The sequence below is a fragment of the Panthera tigris genome, chromosome D1 (assembly GCF_018350195.1).
Source record: "Panthera tigris isolate Pti1 chromosome D1, P.tigris_Pti1_mat1.1, whole genome shotgun sequence".
Classification (NCBI taxonomy): domain Eukaryota; kingdom Metazoa; phylum Chordata; class Mammalia; order Carnivora; family Felidae; genus Panthera; species Panthera tigris.
This window is the reverse complement of record NC_056669.1, coordinates 26,468,971-26,489,844: the sequence shown is the minus strand read 5'-3', so window position 1 is coordinate 26,489,844 and position 20,874 is coordinate 26,468,971. Positions and strand designations below refer to the sequence as shown.

The following is a 20,874-nucleotide window of genomic DNA, read 5'->3' as shown; positions in this document are numbered from 1 at the left end:
TGTGGATGTGGTGGTGTATGACATAGACTGAATCCCTGCTTTGTGGGCTTATCTTCTCCTGGGGCTAGGGGACAAAAACCACTTCAGGGACAGGTATAGAAGAGCTATGAACATCAGTAGCCAGGGGTAGGACTACAGAGTGACAGGGGTGCCATTTGAGCTAAGGTGATCTATGAAGGTCTGAGGGGAAGAATGATATTAGTGTGCTGTATTTTGATTATCTGGGGACAAAGCATTCTAGGCATAGGAGTAGTAAATGAAAGGGCCACGAGTTAGTAATATGCTTGAAGAACAACAGGAAAGCCATCAAGCGTGTAGCTTAGTGGGCAAGTGTCAAAGTGTTAGAAGGGGGGGCTGCTTGAGAGGTTAGCTGTGGTTAAGTCATGTTGGACTTTGATTTTCTCTTAAATGTGATGGGGAGCCATTGAAAGATTGTGAGCCAGAGCGACTTGATCTAGTGTACATTTACAGAACCCCTTGGCTGCCGCGTAGGACGGAATTCAAGGGACAGGAGCAGAAGCAGGGAAACCAGGGTGGAGGTGGTCGCAGCAGGTCCAGATCCTCAACTGGTGCTGGCTTGTGTGCATTGTCTTTGGAGGTAGGAGAGGCAGTGGGATTCCGGATATGGGGTTGACGGTAGAGCCAGTGTGATTCTTCTCCAGTGGGCAGATTATGGGGTCTGTTGAAAGAAGGGAGTTGAGTGTGCCCCACAGCTTTGGGCTTGAGTGATTGGGTAGATTGTGATATCATTTACTGAGATAGAAGAAAACACTGGGGTGCAGATACTGGAATACAGACTGAGAGAAAAGTGTTGAAGTCAGCACCTATATCGGGTATACGAAGGTGTGAATGACATGAAGCTAAAAATTGATCACTCATTGGTTATGGGTAATGAGTGCACTTGACTGGGCCCAGCGGATTGGTGGTGGTTTGGGAATGGATTCAAAAGAGAATGTAAGATGAGGAAGTAGAGACAGGGAATGGACGCAGTTTTTAAGCAATTGCACTTTCAAAGAGAGCAGAGAATGGGGGCTGGTGGGAATGTGGAGTAAATGAGGATCTGCTTCTGTGTACGTTGGGAAATGTTAAAGCACATTTGCATTCTGATGGCAGCAGTCAGTAGAGAGGAGGAAATTGCTCATGCAGCAGGCAGTCCCTGAGGCTAGAAGAGTACATGTGTTACACATGGCCTTCCACAGGCATTGGTGCAGCTCCAAAGCCCATGCTTGATCACTGTGCCATACTCCTCTCAAAATTGAAGATCGGCACAACTATAAATAAAAGACATTTTTGAAACAGTTGGGGATATACAAATGTATATTATTAGATAATACTTGTAGGTCATTATTGGGTAATAATAGGTGGGACTTTTTTGTGTGAGTGTGGGACTTTTTTGTGTGAGTGTGGCCTGACGTGTGATCTGTCTTGGAAAATGTTTCACGTGCACTTAAAAAAAGATGTGTATTCTTCTGTTTTTGGATGGAATATTCCATGATCTCTGTTAAGTCCATCTGGTCCAATGTGTAGGTGATTACTATTATTTTTTTAATTTAAAAAGTTCTTTTCTGTGTTGGAAATATGTAAAGAAGTATTGATCGGCAAAATGCTATATATTGGCCTACTTTAAAATATTCCAACTCCTCTGTCCAGCACCTCCCCACCCCCCCACCCCCAAAAGTGGGGAAGGATAGATAAAACAAGATTGGCAAAGTGATAACTTTGAAGCTGGGTGGTAGTACATGGATTTGTTACACTGTTTTCTACTTTTGTGAATGTTTACCAGTTTTCAAAACAAAAGATTAGAAAAACGTGAAAGACACGTACCCACGAAATGGAGGTTTGTGTGATCATACTCATAACCATTTGAGCGCTGGGAATCCCCTTGTCAGTGCTGTCTCTTCCCTATCCAGGTGGCAATCACTGGGCAGCTTGGTGTGAAGCCCCAGGCAGGCAGCAGCATTCCACTCACAGCCACTAACTTCCGTATCCAGGGTAAGGACGTATTGCGTCTGCCACCCTCTTCCATCACCACAGATGCCAAAGGCCAGACGGTTCTGCGAATCACTCCGGACATGATGGCCACGTTGGCCAAGTCCCAGGTTACCACAGTGAAACTGACCCAGGACCTCTTTGGGACGGGAAGCGGCACTGCGGGCAAAGGCATTTCTGCCACCTTACACGTCACTTCAAATCCAGTCCACGCGACGGATAGCCCTGCCAAGGCCAGTTCGGCCAGTGCCCCTTCGTCCACTCCAACAGGTACCACCGTGGTTAAAGTGACTCCTGACCTCAAGCCAACAGAAGCCTCCAGTTCAGCTTTTCGCTTGATGCCGGCACTTGGTGTGAGTGTGGCAGACCAGAAGGGGAAAAACACAGTGGCTTCTTCAGAAGCAAAACCAGCTGCCACGATCCGCATCGTGCAGGGCCTGGGCGTGATGCCCCCCAAAGCAGGCCAGACCATCACAGTTGCGACCCATGCCAAGCAAGGGTCCTCAGTGGCCAGTGGGTCTGGAACTGTCCATACTTCGGCGGTGTCCTTGCCCAGTATGAATGCTGCCGTGTCCAAGACTGTGGCCGTGGCCTCTGGGGCTGCAAGCACCCCCATCAGCATCGGGGCAGGAGCCTCTGCTGTGCGGCAGGTCCCTGTCAGCACCACAGTTGTTTCCACGTCCCAGGCTGTGAGTAACATAGTGGGGAAGAATAGCCCTTCTGCTTGGGGAACTTGTCTTTTGAGGAATGGAAAGTAGACCCTGTCTCTGTCACTTCATTTGACCCACACAGGCTTATTTCCTACTAGGCTCTTTTGTTTGATTTTGAAACAAATTTCTGAAGTAGTGTGTACATAAGTGATTAAAATAGTACAGAAGTACATAGAGTAAAAAATAAAATTTCTTTCACCGCTCTCTACTTCTTCCTTCATGAGGACTAATTACTAGTATTTTGGCATTTATCCTTCTGGTCCTTTTCCCGAGCATTTTCGTACAGTGTGTACACATTCAGTTTAAACAAAAATTCCTGTGAGAGAGCTTCATCTGTATACTGTCCTGTGGATTGCCTTATTTATTTAAAAATATGTTTTGGGGATTGTTCTAGATCCTACACGGATATTGATGGCATTCTTTTTAATGATACCTGATAATCCACAGAAGGCATGTGCTTTACCCTTTCATCTGTTAAAGAATACTTTTTTACTGTTTAAGAGCAGTGGTGCCATGAAGAAACACATGAAAGTATTTCTGGAGCGGAGGTAGAATGGCTCAGGTATACATACTGAAGGTTGTGATAACTCTAGTTGTGCAACCAAAAAGGCCCTACCACCTTCCACTTCCATCAGCAGCTCTCCTGTTTCCCCCATATCCTAACAAATGCTGGATATCTTGTTTTTTTCTTTCTTTTTTGTTTTTTTAACTTAAGTACCCATCTTACTGGTGAAAAGAGTTCTTTTTCTGTTTCGTTTTCCTGATCTTTAGTGGAGTTGGGCATCCATTCATATGGAGATGGGCATGTGCTCTCAGTGCAGAATAAATCTTTGCCACTTTTCTTCTGGGGTATTCAGCTTTTCATGTTTGGGTGGTTCTGTATATCTTCTGGATGTTAATTCTTGTCACCTATAGAAAATGTTTTCTTCCAGCCTGTTATTTTTTAACCTTGCATGTGGAGCCTGCTCTACAGGTATTTTATCTGATTAGATCTATCAACATTTTCTGCTATGGCTCTTAGGTTTTGCATCTTGTGCCATTCTTACTCCAGGGTTATAAAGATACCAGCCTTCATTTTCACAACATTTTCAGGGTTTTAGAAAAGGTGTCACCGATAATCCATTTGAAATATATTTTGTGAATGGCATGTCGTAGATATCTCATTTTGTATTTCTTACTTTGTTCCAACATCATTGACTGGTTTATTCCTTACCTGCTAACTTGAAATACTACATTTATCATAAAGCAAATTCCCATATCAACATAGGTGTGTTTCTGGGTGCATGTGTATTTCTACTCTTTAGTTTCTGGATAAGGAGCCCTGTTCTGTACAGTGGGGTGAATACGGACAGCATAAAACACAGTTTTACGTTTCCTAAGCAGGCTGTATAATAAAACCTCAGCAATTTGGATAAAAGCCAGAGCGGTGGAGGAAGAACATTAGTAAAACCAACCAGTCAACAAACTCTGAAATACAGTGCGGCTTAAAAGGAAGTATTTATTTAGGTTCTCATATCACAAAAATTAAGGAAGCAAGGAAACAGTGCTTACTTGGTCCACTTTGCTCTTGACTCCTCACACAGAAAGGTAGTAGCCAGGGGCACCTGAACCTGAAAAGCATGTGAGGGGGTGGGAAGTAGTGAGCAGTGATTCTTTTCTCCATCTAGTCAGCTAGTTAGGCTAGTTCACCAAGGGGTGATTCCAGTTGGTGTTGTGGTGGTCTGAAACTTTTGACACAACTGAGGCATTCTTAAGAAAACCACCAGGAAATCCACCTGGAGGCACCATCTCAAGGTATTCTGTTTTCTGTTGGCATCTTTCAGTGCTTTCTGATGCACTACAAATTGTGAGTAAACTGTGGAGATTGGTATGGGGAGCTGTGACACAGTTTTGCACCTGAGGGCCCGGCTTCTTTAGCAATAGCTTGCTCAAGGGAAATGTCGATGCTTTTTCTTAGTATCCTAGCAACTACTTCTCTTGAATCCGTTTTTAAAATCAGATTCACAAAAGATTTTACTGTATGTAAATTTTATTACCAACCAGGGGTTAAAAAGCAGGTGGCCTAAAAACAGGTGATGCAGTGAGCTCATCTTTGCCATCCTGAAATCCCAAAGACTAGGCGTGGTCACCTTCTGTTTTGTTCCTTTTAGACCTTATTGGCTTTGGGGTTGGACTTTTCACTTGGTTGAGTTTATTATTAATGTCCCTTAACTAACCTCTTATCTCTGGGAGAGACGGAAAGCACCTGGAAAATGTGACCTGTTGCTAATCTAGCATGCCCTGCTGTCTGCTCCCTACCAGTGAGCCTGCGCCCCAGTGAAGCAGTAGTTATGCACTCTGTTAACTCCTGAGTGCCTGTGTCCTTCATCACACTTCCTTCAGTACTGTGTGCCAGGTACCGGGAGGCACATGGATGATGAGGTGCCTGGCCTCGAAGGAGCTCAGACTCTTACTGTGCTCAAGTGAACACACGCTTTCCTTAGTGATTTAGTGCACCTATTTATCCTGCTGGCAGCAGTTTTATATGGTTGTTGCTCTTGTAGGTAGTGTGAACGAGGAGCTGCTACACAGATCAGAGACTACCTAAATACAGTATGTGAGCTCTTAACCACAGCCTATTGGCAGTTTTATGAGAGCAGCCTGGGCCCACACCTCAGAAATATCGGGACCCTGCAGTGTACAGGAAAAGAGAGTATCTGAGTGCTCACTCCTCAGTTCTATGGCCCTGTACGTGACACTTGGGGGTTTCCTTATCTAGCCTGTAAACCTGATTTCATTTTCTCTTTAGGGGAAGCTGCCTACGCGGATCACAGTTCCTCTCTCTGTTATTAGCCAGCCTATGAAGGGCAAAAGTGTGGTCACGGCCCCCATCATCAAAGGCAACCTTGGAGCCAAGTAAGTGCTGTAGTGATGGGCGGGTGGGGCTTCCAGGTGGCTCCTTGCCACACAGTGGAGAGGCAGCTAGTTTTTCTGGGGCTCTTCTTGAGTATTTCTCCTTTGTTGTGCTCACCAACAGTATTTATTGAACACCTAGTATCAGGTGCCAGGGACACAGAGAAGCGATTAAAATAGACAAAAAGCTGTGCTATCTTCAAGCTTACCTTGTAGGGTGAGGAGAGAAATTATAGAGTAAAATACCCTATGGGGTGGTGGTGTGTACTGTGGAGGAAAAGCAAGGAAGGGGATGACGGAACATTCTGTAATGGGGAGGGCTGGTGACATGGCTCAGATGGCAGTTTCCAGTGTGGGTGTTGGGGAAGGCCTCGCTTTCACATTTGAGCCCTGTGCTGTGGTGTTCTGAGCAGGAGGTCTTACTTGGGAAGCTGGCCTTCCTTTGGTCTTGACTTAAACCAGGATAAGGGGCATGATGAAATCAGTCTGATGGTTGGAAGGTGGCTGTTTTGGGGGAGAGTTTCTTGTCTGAAACACACACCTTCCTGGGGTTCTGTCCATTATTTCTGCTGATCGAGGTATGGATGTTGGGGTCATTGTATCCAGAGCCCTGGGGGCCTTTGGGCTTGCTCTTTTTTCATGGGAAGCATAGAAGCTAGGAGAAAGGTGGTCTCACCAGCTGGTTTCCATTTCAGTCTAGAATGCAGGAATTTTCACTGTGCTGCTGACCTTCCTGTTTTCCTTAAACATGCGGCCTCATTCTGGGCCAGAGAGAGCACCCTGCCTGTCATTATGCTTCACTGGTGCTTTCCATTCACAGCCTCGGCGGGTTGGGCCGCAATATCATCCTGACCACCATGCCAGCGGGGACTAAGCTCATTGCCGGCAACAAGCCCGTTAGTTTCCTCACTGCCCAGCAGTTGCAGCAGCTTCAGCAGCAAGGCCAGGCCACACAGGTAAGGTTCCAGGCAAACGGTGGGCTCTACCAGGCCTCTTTTTCTCTTGCTGTTTGCGCTCAGCTGAGGAGCTCGTTTGCAGCCTGTTGACCAGACCGTCTCTCTTTGCAAACAGGTGCGCATCCAGACTGTCCCTGCATCCCATCTTCAACAGGGAACAGCTTCTGGTTCCTCCAAAGCAGTCTCCACTGTTGTTGTGACCACAGCTCCATCTCCTAAACAGGCACCTGAACAGCAGTGATTCAGAGAGAGAAAGATGACGTCCTTGAAAGCACACACCCAGGCTGCCCTTCTGGCTTAAAGGAGGGGAGCAGGGAGGTTGTGTCGTCCTTCTCAGCTTGTCTGTTGAAGGGAAGGCCAGCAGTGGGATGATGGCAACAGTGGCGTGGATTCTGCCACCACACTCCACAGTGGAGCATGCTGAGAAAAGTCCCCTCCAGGCTCCAAGGGCTGTTCCGCTCCGATCCAGGAGAAGCTCCTCTGTTTGGGGATGAAGTCATAGTTGTGCCACACGAGCCATGGTTCTCTCCTGAGAGCCAGACACCGGGGGAAGGCTTACAGCTGCAGATCGTGCAGACCATCAGTAAGCCTCGTTCTTGATGTGGATTGTATTTTTTTTTAGCTTCTGGTCTTCTCTGTGACTAGTGGTCTGGATAGGAATTTTATGTCCAGAAATTTTTACGTAACTTATTTTTTTAAAGAACCTGTTGTATGTCTTTATCCAGTGGAAACCTGGGCTTTATAAAGCCCCCACTCCCCACTGCCCCGAACTGATTATTCTCTTGACCAGAATGGGAGAATAGCAGGATTCTCAGTGAGTTGGTGGCTGACTTGAGAGCTGCATGGCAATGGGGAGGCTGTCAGCTGGGTAAGAAACCAAGGGAGTGAGATAAGTGAGATAGCGTGGGTTCCCTGAAATGGGATTAGTTTGGCACTACCTCATAAAGATGAGGTATCAGGATCTTGACTGTGGTCCGTATCTTCATCTGCTGACTTTGTCCTCCTTGTCAGGCCTGTTCACACAGAAGTTCAGAGCCTGTGGACAGGATAGGCAAGTGCCAGCAGACATGCTGTTCTTGCGGCATAGACTTTATTGCAGTTCAGAGGTTACATGTTTTGCTTTGCTCCAGGGCAAGAGTCTGCAAACCACAGCCCTGGGGTTGGCTACCCGTTTTTGTAAATAAAGACTTATTGGAACACAGCCCATGGCCATTTGCTTATGTATTATCCTTGGCTGCTTGCAGTCAGGAGGCAGAACTGAGTAGTTGCCAGAGTCCAGATGCTCCTCAGGCCTAAAATGTCTCTTATGTCCTCAGGCCCGTTAAGTAAAACTTTGCAGGCTTCTGCTCCAGAGTAGAGGCGGCAAGAGGAGAGAGTGAGTGGGTGTGCCCACTGGGCGGACGAGGCAGCACAGTCACAGGAGAGGTCGGTCAGGGTTTACAAGTCCTTTAATCCTGGCTGCCTCTCATTTCTCAGCCTCCGTCAAGCTGTGGCAGAGCTCAGAACAGTATTTTTAAATGTAGTAAGTAAGTAAAGCACTGGTTGTTAACAGTATATGCCTCTTTTGTATGGGAGCAGGGTTTGGATGGCAAGGCTGTTCTGCAGTGTCAGGGCCTCTCTCTCTCGTTTCCAGATTATTAAAGATGTGTCTTTAATCTGGAAGTTCAGTGATGATCTTTTATGGGGTCTGGTGAGGAAGTGGAGTTGAGGGGCAGAAGGTCCCAATGGTGTAGTTTAGAGGGGTTGCAAGGTGGAAGCTGAGTGATCAGGAAGATTGCAGAGAAGGTCAGGGTGGCTTGTGGCTTTTGAGACATTGCATTTGATTTTTAAAGCAGTTCTGTAAATAGACATCATCAACCGTCTTCTAACTTCTCATCCCTGGGAGAAGTGGTGAGTCTGAGTTGAGGTTAAAGAGAAAAAGACATAAATCCAGTCTTCTGATTTTAAGTATCCTTTCTTTTGCCTTCCTAGGGGAGGATGGCTGTATGTCATGCTGAGCTGTGGGGACAGTTGGAGCTAGGGTGGTAAGCCCAAGGTACAGAGAGCTGAGGCGAATTGGCGGAGAGGTGACTTGAGCTTTTGCTAGTAGTGGGGGGCCGGCACAGATGTCCCACTGGGAAGCGGGGAGAGGTAGGGACTGCTGTGAAGGAGAAAAATGGCCTTTTAGCTGAGTGGAGGAGAGCACGTCTGTGTTCTCCAGTACTTTGATATTTGCACATCATTGCTTCCTAGAGGCACATTTCACATGAAGAGTCCACGTGACTGTCTGAATGAGAAAACGGTAGAAATTTGAGGGATCCTGTCTCAGGTATTTATTGTTGGTTAAAACAAACCCCTTCCGAATTTACTTAACAAATGATTACATGAAGATAGCCCTGGCATTCAGCCCCAGCCCTTCACTGACTTTTCTTTACTGAAGTCACCTGGCTGTGACTGTCTCTGAGTGCCTGCAGACATTTGTCTGCATGCTTGGGGAACAGGGATGTTTCAGGATGTTAGTGTAGGACTGACTCCCTTGTAAGTACGATTTGGTACTGCCCAGCCTGTCAGTGGAGTACTGAGGAATGGCAAGCCCCAGCTGGAGTTGTTGAAGTGACGTCACCAGCATTTGCATGCTGTGCAATGTGGTTCTGTGCATACAGACCTCAGGGGTCTTGTAGAGATGTGGTAGCGATGGTGGCTGTTTTGGGGGGGAGTAAGTCCAGAAGAACTCATGGCAGCCACTGAGCCTCTGACGCTGAGGTTCAGAGGTTGGTAAAAGTGGTCAGACCACATGTCTAAGACCAGATTCGGTGAATAGCGTTGTTTGTGATGGGTTTGTATTGTAAACCCATCTAAGAATGTTTTTCTCCAGGGTTGACCAATTCCATGAAGGTACCCCAAACTGCTGCTGTGAAAGGGATTTTACAGTAAGTTTCAATATTGTATATCTGGTCTTCACACCTCAACTGCTTGCTCTGGAGAAAATACTACATTTCCTTAGAGTGTGGTGCACTTCCCCCACCCTTCAAACCTAAAATGGAGATCTTTACTATGAAAGTAAAACTGGGAATAGGTTCCTTATACCCAGCTCCAGTCTCTAAAGAAAGAATATGTTTTAAATTAATTGCTCATAGTGCTCGCTTCGGCAGCACATATACTAAATTAATTGCTCATAATAGATCCTTCAGTACTTGTTGAATGAAAGTTTGGTTTCCTAGTTAGCAGGCCAATGAAAGTAGACCCTGAAAGGGGACCACAGGTTCTCTTCTCATAACTGTATTTTCAAGTAGCTCATTCTTAACCTCTGACGTGTGACTTCAGCATTGAAAGGCTGGCTAGCCGTGGGAGGTCAGCTTTCACTTAAGTACAGCATTTCTTCCAGAGAGCACCCGGTGCTTTGTGTAAAAGATCTCTACCGCATTTGTGGGAAGTAGCAGGAAGGAAGCCGGCTTTTGAGTCCTGAAGGCTGGCTTCCCAACTTGGTAGCTGTGTGACCTTTGGCTAATCAACTTCTCTGAAGAACCTAACGTGGCTTCCATTATAGATGGTTGTGTGAATCAGGTGGGATACAGTGCATTTCAGAGTGTGGAAAGTGTTGTGCAAACCAATGGTACTTGGTCTAGAAGACCTTTCAGAGTTGGCCTAGGCCACTTTTATCCGTTTGTAGAACTTTACCAACTCTCCATGTTCCTTTGTGATTTTGTCGCCTTTGTGCATCCTATTCTCTGTGCCTGGAACGTGCTTTTTTTTTTTTTTTTTTCTACAGGGCAAACTCCCCATCTTCTCCCCTCCCTTGTAGTTGTACTTACCCCTTAGGGCACCAGTCACCCTGTATGTAAACGCTTTCATATCTTCGCCATTAGACTGAATTCCTTGCTGGACAGGGATCTCCTTAATCCTTTCAACCATTTCAGTGCTGGCGCAAAGTAGATGTTTAATAAATATTTGTTGAAGGAGGTTTTTTAAAAAAAAGAAAAAACCAGATCCAGAACCAAGATTAGACTGTCAGGACTTTATATTACTAGTTCAAGAGTCACATCTTTTGCACAATTCTTACCCTTTGCTTTCAGCTGTATTGAAATTCAAGGTCTTCGGCAACCTGCCATTTTTCTACCTCATTATACAGACTTCCTGTTAGTGTCTTCTTATTAGAGTTCTTTTGAGGAGCCAGAACATTTGCGTTCCAGCTCTCAGCTGGGCCACTGACTAGCTTTCTGATTAAAAAAACAAAACAAAACAAAACAAAAAAACACCTTTGGCCCAACGTCGTGACTTATCAGTGATATTACAGTACTCTGGAATATTAATGGTAAATTAGGAAATGTTTAGTAACATTTAAAGTACCAAAGTTTGTGAACTATTTTACTTTAAGAAGTATGTGGTAGAATTGTATCTTTAAAATAAAGTCAGTCTCATGTATTTACTTTCTGATAAGAAAGTACCTGTTTTCTTGAAATTTGAAAAAGAGAGAAGTTATCAAAAGCAGGATGTTCTGCTGGATTCCTATCCCAGACTCATCCTGTGGCCACTTACTGTTCTCAAACTTTCAGAGTCTTTTATTTCTCTTCATACTGAGACAAAAATAAAGGCTTGTGTCATTTTTCTTTATGAAGGATACCACAGCAGCACAAACTTTAGCCAATTAAATGAGAAAGTGCAAATACATAGAACCGTAAGAGCAGACCAAAGGAAGCATTGAAATGGAGGAGACAAGCTACACCTTTGCACACTCTAGCTGTTTGTGCTCAAAGGGACGTGTCCACCCCGCACTGATCACGGGTAGCCTCCTCACTCTTCATCTGAGCCAGTCAGGAGGGCCGTCTGGTAAGTGTGATCTGACTTCAGCTTCTGAATCCCAATGATTTCTCCTCCGCACCTCTTTAACCGAGTCAAATGGCTATAATAGAGCAACAATAAGAAACCATGAAATTAGCCCCCCGAATTCCCTTATTCTCTCAACCAAGGATGTTAAAGTTATCTACTGGTTCTTAGCGCATTTTCTTTGTAAGTCCACCAGATGCTGTGGTTGTCTGCATATCTCACTTCTTAGGCAGTGTTCACTGGTAGATAAAGGGACTCATGATTAATAATATTTAATAGTTAATGTCATAACAGTCTAAACCTAGGTCTCCTGCCTCCCAGTGTATGTTTCACCGACCAGGCAGTAGAACTAAAGGAAACTGTGACCTTCTCTTCAGTTTGGTCTGCGTGGAACTGTGTATGTGATGTATATCTGCTTTGGGTAGGTAAATCAGAAACTAGAGGGGCAGCTACAATGATAGAACTAATAATAGCATATCCTAAAAGTCGCTTGCTCTGCAGTTCAGGACGGTCTGCCATTGACTCATAGGGTGACCTCGATCAAGTTACTCAGTCTTTCAAGCCTTGGTTTCCCCATCTGTAAAATGTTACCGTGTATACCTCATAAAATAATGAGGATGCAGTGGCGTAATAGACTTGTGCTTCCCACAGTGCCTGGGAGAGTGAGTGCACAGGAATGATCAGCTATCCCAGTAACCTCTGAACAGCCCTCAAAAGGGTACTTGCTGTCATGGCATCGTGTCTGATTGTCACATCTCTGGGGAGGAGGTGGGGCAGATCCAGGAACAAGGGTCTGCAGTCCAGTACCAATGCCTAATTCAGAGGTTTTCCTTTCACCCGATAGCCTTCCAGTCTGTCAGAACTGCCTTTGAAACCTGAGTCTGTGAGGTTACTACGACCAGACAGCCCTTCAGCCTTTCAATATCTCGCCCATTTGCAGGTGTAGACTACCTTGCACAGAACTTGGCAAGTATTTGGCACTCATGAAGTGGTGGAAGTTAGCATTGGTTAGTTATGAAATGTGGGCCACTGGAAATAAAAATGCAGTGCAGTAGATTTTGGGGACAAGGGGTTAGGAGAAAAAAGCTAGACAAAAGTTGTCTTCCTTTGGACTTACCAGTAAACGAGAGAGTAGTTGATGGCCACAATGCAGAGGGCAGCCATGTAGTGCCAGCAGAAACACATGGTGATGAACATGATGTTTGCTTCATCTTTCTGGTCCCATTCGGGTGCTCCAAACGGTGGGAACAGCACAAACCCAATCTGGTGGGTAGTACAGAGAAGTCGGCCTTAGTTGGTTCTGAGAGGCACAAGCTTACGTCCTTCCCGTGCTACCCAAGTTTCCATGCATTCCCATTACCTCCTATTTCTCATACCTCCATTAGCATAGAAAAGGCCTTTTTGCACAGGAGAAATGACCTGAGTCAATTCTGGTTTTAGTATGGGCTTATTAAAACGAAATATCAGGGCCCACATTGCAAGTCAGCAGTTTAGCAAGTGGAGCTTGTAACAAACTATAGAAATGACCCCTGAAAGTACTGCATGTGGAGCCCTGTGAATGGGGTCAGCACCTCCACTGGGGAGGGCAGATGGGGAATTTCTTAATATGCTCTTTATGCTCCGTGGATTCTGCTTGTCAATCCGTGAGCAAGATATTAATGGGTAAAATTAAATCATGGGGCGGACATGGGGAGACCAGTGGCCATCTCAACCCATTCACATGGCATGTCAGTGCTGCCCCTACATGACTTCTCTTGACAAACTCAGTGGGGCTCCCTGAATCCACACAATGTGAAGCGCACTGTTTTGAAAAATTACCTGCCAGAACCAGGTGCCCTGAAGAATAACAAGAGTGGTTCGGAAAAGTTGCAGCACAATGTTGTCCCGGAGGATCACCTCTAAGAAGATGCTGAAAGTCCCTCCAAACAGTGCACACAGCAGGAGTGAGTGGATGTGCTGGTCCAAGGGTGGTCGGTTATGGACATGGTAGTAGAAGAGAAAACCTGCACAAAGCCATTTCAGCCATCAGAGATTTGCTGGTTTCTACTCCATTGCTAGAATGCCCTCTTACACCTGTCTCAAAGCGAGATTTTTCAGCAGTTACAAAGTCAGTTTATGTGACGTGGGGCAACAGACGCAGATTAGATTTATTTTGTGTATGAAGTGGATATAAGTTGCAAAGGATGTGTCTTAAAATCTCTTAATCCGTGGTAGCTTCAATACAGGATGTGTAGGTGAAACACGTTGCTGATTCGTGACAAATCGTGTGTGTATGTGTACTTGAAATTCAGTTTTGCCCTGATTCAACCTTTCTTCGTCTCTTCCTGGGGTTCAGAAGTGAGGTTGTTGGATTACAAAGTGCCTTCTCATTACTCTGGTTAATATGAGTTATATTGGGAGATCTGTCCTAGCTGCTGGGTGGGTCTCCTGAGGTTTGCAATGGAGTCCAGGCAAGAACACTCCTGGGTGGGGGGTGGAGTGCAGTGTCTCCTCCGCCGGACAGAGGGAGTTCTCTGGCATGGGTAGCATCCATCCACGTTTTGGAGAGTTCTTGTGTGTTTCAGTGTGCATGTGCACTCAGGTACATGAGTGTGATGGGGGAGGGAGCAGGGAGAGGCCAAGTCCCATGCAGGTTTTTGAAATTCAGAGATTTGGATTTTCTGGGGAAGGTTATTATCTTTGCAGTACTTCTGGTCTTTATATTCTGGTCTGTTACAAATGCAATTTGTCTGTCTCTTACTTTGTTATTTTTTTCCATCCTTACCCCTAAGTTACCTTCAGTGAATACTGCCATAGCCATAACCAATCTGTCCACCCCCAGGGGAACGTGGGCGATGAGATAGGTGAGCATGTCCACGATTCCCGAGACTGCAAAGAACAGATACATGGTGCTGTGCTGCCAGTTCATCAACTTCACCCACTGGTTTTCATGGTACAGGTGGAAGTAGGGCCCATCTGGAACAAACTGCTCTGCCAGGATCCCTGCAGGGAAGTGAGAGTGGAAATTAAGGAGGGAAGTGTAGCTCCGGGGCAGATGGGAAACAAATGCCCCCAAGTCATGAATGAAGTCGAGATGCGAGATGCGAGATGCGAGATGCGGGATGCGGGTGAAAGCCTACTTTGCTCTCTCAGATGCAGCTACTTGAGTATAAAAGAAGGCATTTGCTGAGGAGCCTGTGTAGACCTCTTGCCTTTGTTGTTTCTTTGGGGTGGGGGTGCAGAGCAAGGAAGCAATAGAAACAGCCACACAGGTCCCCAGGATATTTGTCCAGTGGCTGAGATGAAGGCAAGGCATCATCACTTATGTGGGAATGTGGCTGGTACGTTCATCTCGGGGCTCAGTGAGCAATGAAAGAAGTCGCGGAAAGGAACAAGTAGGTGGCAAATAATGGAATCTGAGCAGAGACACGCTGGTGATAAAGGTACCTGTGCACGCCTAAGGGGGAGAAGCAGCTGCCAGGTGTGTCTGTGAGGGCTGACTTCAAGTGCATGGTTTTCCTGAGCACAGAGTGAGCACCTTCCCCTAGCTTTCAGTCTCTGTGCCCTAAACACTGGGAGAAGCAGGTGAGGGCCCCTTCACTGCGGTGTCAGGAGACGTAAGCCTTTGAGATGGGGTAGCTCTCAGTTCTTGTCCCTTCTCTGTCTTTTGTTTAGGAAAGCAAAAGATTGGCCTTTATTCCTGGTGCCCATAACGTTCTTGGGGCCTCGAATAATCCTCCACGGCGACATTCTGAACCCTGTTCTCCAAACTTTGTTTTGTTTTAAACCCAGCCCCTTCCTGAATTTATGCATGAAGGAGCAAGGAATTGGTGTAAACAAGCTGGGAGAAGGGAGGTCCACTGACACTAGAATGGAAGTCCTGTGGCAGCAGGGACTGTTTGGTTCCCCCTTGTAGCCTTAAAACCTGGAGCAGTGAGTTCCTGCACATGGTAGGAGCTCAGGAGACGTTGAGTGACTATTAATTTTCACCCAGCAAAGAGGCCAAATATTTTTCTGGCTCTATTTTCTAGGCAAAGTTGATGCTGTCCTTAGCATTTAAGCCATATAGTTCCTGTCACTTCTCAACTCCAGAAAGATGAGATGCCTGGATGGTGAATGGGAAAATTCAGCTAGACCAGGCAAACCAAGCTAAGCACCTTTGCTCCCTCCAAGAGAAGCTGCTGGTGTTGCTTCCGTTCCTTCTGAGAGACAGCCAAAGTGATTCGTGGCAAAATGCAAGTGCAGAATAAGATCCCTCATTACTCACGTTACTCAGAGCGGATCCTGAGGAAGAACACTTTCTACTATTGGCACGGCTGGCCCTTTTTCATGTGGCCATTAGTGGAGTGGAATGGATGACCAGTCACGGTGGAAGGACGTGAAATTTTGTTGGAATGGGACACAGTAAGGGAAAATCCCTTTCAGACAGCCCTCTGTTGGCTTTTTTTGGGGGTCTCTTCCACTGCCTCTCTTATTAGCCGTCCAACATCAAGTTCCCGTCTTTGTAATTGCTTGAGATTTGGGGTTGGAGGATATGCCAAGGAAGTGGGTGGTAACTACTCTTGAGATTCTAGTGGACAACTGGAAAAAAGATGGTTTTTTTCTAAAACTAAACTCCATTTAGTACTTTCTTATAACTCATGTACATGAGCTCACTCTAATTTGTTCTATTTTTTTATTTGTGTTTTACCTTTTTCATAAAGTGTATCTTCTGTTCCTACATCTTATACCTGTGTCCTTCTAGGGCAAAGAATGTAGTTTATTTGGCAGTGTTTCATGGTGCACTACGATGTAAGGTGCTATTAACTGTTAACATTACAAAGCTCAGTGCACAACAGATACTATAAAATATTTACTGGCCGACTGAATATCCCTGTTTATTATCTGCTGGTGGAAACATCCATTTCACAGGGACCAGAAAATGGGTTCAAGTTCTGCATGTGATGGGGAGACCCCTGGACCAGATAAGCCCCTTCTTACCAATGACTGAAAACAAAGTTCGGATTGCGGCTTCAATGATCTCAAGGCGCTGATGGTAATGAGTCAGTTGGCTGCTTTTCCCCTTTTGGTGGAAGTATATCAGTGGATACTTCACTGACCACCACAGTCCAACTATCAAGAAAAAACTCCCTGGGAGAGCATGGCCCTTAAAGTTTGCCATCAGTGTTCTTGGACACCTAAGAAAATAGGGGACAGCTGTTAGGTGACTGAATGAAGAAAACATAAATGTATATTTTGGCAGGAAACACAGTGTGTGATTGAGGATTCCAGATCATAAGCCATGTTAAGAAGGATCCACTCATTCTCATAAAATAAGCCTTCATGTTATGTCATCAAAGTCCTGTCTGCTGAGTGAGTGCCCAAGAGAATACTCCTGGCTCAAAGGCTTTTTTAAAAACATGGGTAAAATAAAAGGGGGCTGGGGATGGGGAGGAGGGTAGGCAAATATTTACTGATCGCAGGGTGCAAAAGCTTACCTAAATGTGGAGAGAATTAAAGAAAATTCATCCATGTAAGTATTTTTTGCATATCAAAAACATTAAATCAGGAAGACATTTGTAATAGTTATGGTAAATGGCTATTGTGTTAGTCTTTTGCAAATAAGAAAATGGGCAAAAGACATGAATATGCAATTCACAAAATGATACAAATTGATAAATACTGTAATTCCAGATGACAAATGAAGGTATAATATCATTTTCCACCTAATTTGAAAATAATTTGAAGATTTAGAGATTTGAGGGGCACCTGGGTGGCTCAGTTGGTTAAGCGCCCAACTTTGGCTCAGATCATGTTCTCATGATCTCACAGCTCAGAGCCTGGAGACTGCTTCAGGTTCTGTGTCTCCCTCTCTCTCTGACCCTCTCCTGCTCCTGCTGTGTCTCTCAAAAATAAATAAATGTAAAACAAAAACAAAAATCTAGAGATTTGATGCAGCCTTCTAATATAAAGGAATATGGTCTATATGATTCAAATTTGGCAAAAGTAAAAATGATTATATAGGGACATTCAGTTGACTAAGTGCCCCAACTCTTGACTTTGGCTCAGGTTATGTTCTCATGGTTTGTGAGTTTGAGCCCCAAGTCAGGCTCTGTGCTGAGAACTAAGAGCCTGCTTAGGATTCTCTTGTCTCCTCTCTCTCTGCCCCTCCCCCACCCATATATTCTCTCTCTCTCTCTCTCTCTCTCTCTCTCCTTCCTCTCTCTCTCAAAAATAAATACACTTTAGTAAAAATATATATATAAAAACACCACCTTATTCCAAAAAAGATAGCAGTCATTTATATTTATCCCATTTACAGTCATGCAGACTATACGATTAAAATGGTAAGTATTGGTTTAAGATGGCAGATAAGTAGGGGGACCAGGATTTTCCTCAACCCTCAAACACAGCAGTATTGAGGTCAGATCACTTGAAACACCCAGGAATTCGATCTGCGGAGTGGCAGAAAGATCTCCTCAGGTGGAGGGAGACAGCTTGGCAGGATCTAGCCTTGAGCTGAAACTCAAAGGTACAAAAATGCATGACTTTCTCCTGTCTCCAAATGGAGCTGGAAACATGGCTGTGCTCCTGGGGAGGAGGGAGCCAGCCCAGAATGCATAGCGCAGTGTAATGATCTCAGGGGTACACTGGAAGAGAACAGCCCCCTTCCTTGAGTATTGTGGGAAGAGGGTTTATTGCCTATCGAAGGACAAGAGTTCCTGTAGGTACCAGCCAAAGACCTTTTATCAGCAGGGCAGGGTGGCACTACACCAGAACAGGGTCTACAAAGTGCAGGGCCCCTTAAGACATGGGGTTTTGAATCCCAGCTGAGTGCCTAGGAGGCACGAGAGACTGGAGCAGGGCAAGCTGACCCCCCCAGCTACTCTCAGAGGGCTGCATGAACAGTGTGGTTTGAGACACTCGATCTGGGGAGGAGAAATTGGGGTGTTGCCATTTTTTCCCCGTCACCAACACAGTGGGGCTTCAGAGAGCAGCAGAGCCCCCAGTGGAGGGGGGACCTGCTTTTTTTCCTTTCTCTTTCTCTGAACTTAGCTTTGTAGTTTTCTCTGGTCTTTTCTCTCAATTTTCTCTTTCTGTGGGATCAGGCTCCACCCCCCCCCCCCCCGCCTCGTTTTCTTTTTCCAGGGTTAAACAGACAAAGCACATCTGGCTGAAGGTCCAAACACTCCACCACTACAAGCAGGGAGGAACTCTGCAGAGGACTGTCCAGTGGAATAGAGCAGCCAAATACACGACAACAGAGTGCATGCACCAAAAACACTTCCTGAAGTGTCAGGTCCTGGATAGGGTATGATCCCTTTTTAAAATAGTACTCTCAGGTGCAAGTCACATAACAAGCTTTTAAAATACACAAAAGCCAGAAACTTAGCCAAGATGACAAAATGGAAGAATCCTCCCCAAAAGAAAATTCTGGAAAAAAATCACAGAGAATTGCTCTCAAGACAGATATAAACAATATATCTGAAAAAGAATTTAGATTAAAAGTCATAAGACTAATAGCTGGCCTTGAAAAAGTATAGGAGACAGCAGAGAAACTCTGCAGAGATCAAAGACCTGAGAACAGTCACGATGAAAGTACTATAATTGAGGTGCAAAATAAACTAGACACAGTGACAGCAAGGATGGAAGAAGCAGAACAGAGAATAGGTGAAATAGAAGATAAAATTATGGGAAATGATGAAGTGAAAAAAAGAGGGAAAGGAAATTACTGGATCAAAAGGGGGGAAATTAGAGAACTAAGTGATTACATGAAATGAAACCGTATCTGTATCATAGAAGTTCCAGAAGAGGAAGAGCAAGAGAAAGGGGCAGAAGGTTTATTTGAACAAATTATAGCTGAGAACTTCCCTAATCTGGGAAAGGAAGCAGGCATTCAAGTCCAAGAGACACAGAGTACTCCCTTCAAAATCAACAAAAACAGATCAACACCACAACGTATCATAGTGAAACTGGCAAAATACAAAGATAGAGAATTCTGAAAGCAGCTAGGGACAAATGGTCCTTAACCTGTAAGGGTAATAGCATATCTTTCCACTGGAACTTGGCAGGCCAGAAAGGAGTGGCAGGAAATATTCAATATGCTGAATAGGAAAAACATGCAGCCAAGAATCCTTTATCCAGCAAGGCTGTCATTCAGAATAGAAGGAGAGATTAAGACAAAAACTAAAGCAATTCATGACCACTAAACCAGCCCTGCAAGAGATCGTAAGGGGACTCTCTGAATGGAAAGCAGCAAAGACTACAAAAGATCAGAAACATCACCACAAACAAAACCTACAGATAACACAATGGCACTAAATTCATATCTTTCAATAATCACTCTGAAAGTAAATGGACTAAATGCCTCAATCAAAAGACACAGGGTATCAGAATGGATAAAAAAACAAGATCCATCTATATGCTGCCTACAAGAGACTCATTTTAGACCTCAGGACACCTGCAGGTTGAAAGGGAGGGGATGGAGAACCACCTATCATGCTAATGGATGTCAAAAGAAAGCCATAGTAGCCATACTTACATCAGACAAACTAGATTTTAAAACCAAGACAATAACAAGAGATAAAGAAGGGCATTATATCATTAAAGCATCTATCCATCAAGAAGAGCTAACAATCATAAATATGCCCCAACATGAAAGAACCCAAATATATAAATCAATTAATCACAAACATAAGCAAACTTACTGATAATGTAATTATACTTACAACAATGGACAGATTATCTAGGTAGAAAATCAATAAGGAAGCAATGGTTCTGAATAACACATTGGGCCAGATGGACTTAACAGATATATTCAAAACTTTTCATCCTAAAGCAGCAGAATACATATTCTTGAGTGGACATGGAACATTCTCCAAATAGATCACATACTGGTCACAAAACAGCCCAAGTACACAAAGACTGAGATCATACCATGCATATTTTCAGATCACAACGCTATGTAACTTGAAATCAACCACAAGGAAAAATTTGGAAAGATCCCAAATACATGGAGGTTAAAGAACATTCTACTAAAGAATAAATGGGTTAATCAGGAAATTAAAGAAGAAATTAAAAAATACATGGATGCAAATGAAAGTGAAAACACGACAGTCCAAACCCTTTGAAATGCAGCAAAGGCAGTCCTAAGAGGAAAATACATTGCAGCTCAGGCCTATCTCAAGAAACAAGAAAGATCCCAAATACACAATCTAACCTCACACCTAAAGGACCCCAAAATTCAGCAGCAAATAAACCCAAAACCAGTAGAAGGGAAACTGTAAAGATTACATCATAAATAAATGACATAGAATCCAAAACAGAGTAGAACAGATCAATGAATCTAAGAGCTGGTTTTTTGAAAGAATAAACAAAATTGATAAACCTATACCCAGATTTCTCAAAAACTAAAGAGAGAGGACCCAAATAGATAAAAATCATGAAAGGAAGAGGAGAGATCACAACACCACAGAAATACAAACAATTATTAGAGAATACTATGAAAAATTTTATGCCAAACTGGACAATCAGGAAGAAATGGACAAATTCCTAGATACACACTA

General features: G+C 44.5%; 2 protein-coding genes across 9 annotated transcripts in view; one reads left to right on the top strand and one right to left on the bottom strand.

Moving 5' to 3' along the window:
• NFRKB (nuclear factor related to kappaB binding protein) overlaps window positions 1-16,127 on the top strand; it is a 47,872-nt gene extending 31,745 nt beyond the window's left edge. For 3 of the 6 annotated variants that reach the window (XM_042957519.1, XM_042957518.1, XM_042957517.1), the window contains exons 24-27: window positions 1,911-2,678; window positions 5,488-5,594; window positions 6,412-6,547; window positions 6,663-10,776. In XM_042957519.1, the coding sequence (XP_042813453.1) occupies window positions 1,911-2,678; window positions 5,488-5,594; window positions 6,412-6,547; window positions 6,663-6,788 (1,137 nt within the window). In that variant the 3' untranslated portion in view covers window positions 6,789-10,776. Of the gene's footprint in view, window positions 1-1,910; window positions 2,679-5,487; window positions 5,595-6,411; window positions 6,548-6,662; window positions 10,777-11,142 lie in introns of those variants that run through there. The other 3 variants (XR_006208038.1, XR_006208037.1, XR_006208036.1) reach the window with 3 other exon arrangements.
• Window positions 11,318-20,874, bottom strand: part of TMEM45B (transmembrane protein 45B) — an 82,978-nt gene continuing 73,421 nt past the window's right edge. For all 3 annotated transcript variants that reach the window (XM_042957520.1, XM_015537717.2, XM_042957521.1), the window contains exons 2-6: window positions 16,310-16,506; window positions 14,126-14,332; window positions 13,169-13,353; window positions 12,468-12,613; window positions 11,318-11,426 (exon numbers count right to left, since the gene is read on the bottom strand). In XM_042957520.1, the coding sequence (XP_042813454.1) occupies window positions 11,318-11,426; window positions 12,468-12,613; window positions 13,169-13,353; window positions 14,126-14,332; window positions 16,310-16,506 (844 nt within the window). The remainder of the gene's footprint in view (window positions 11,427-12,467; window positions 12,614-13,168; window positions 13,354-14,125; window positions 14,333-16,309; window positions 16,507-20,874) is intronic.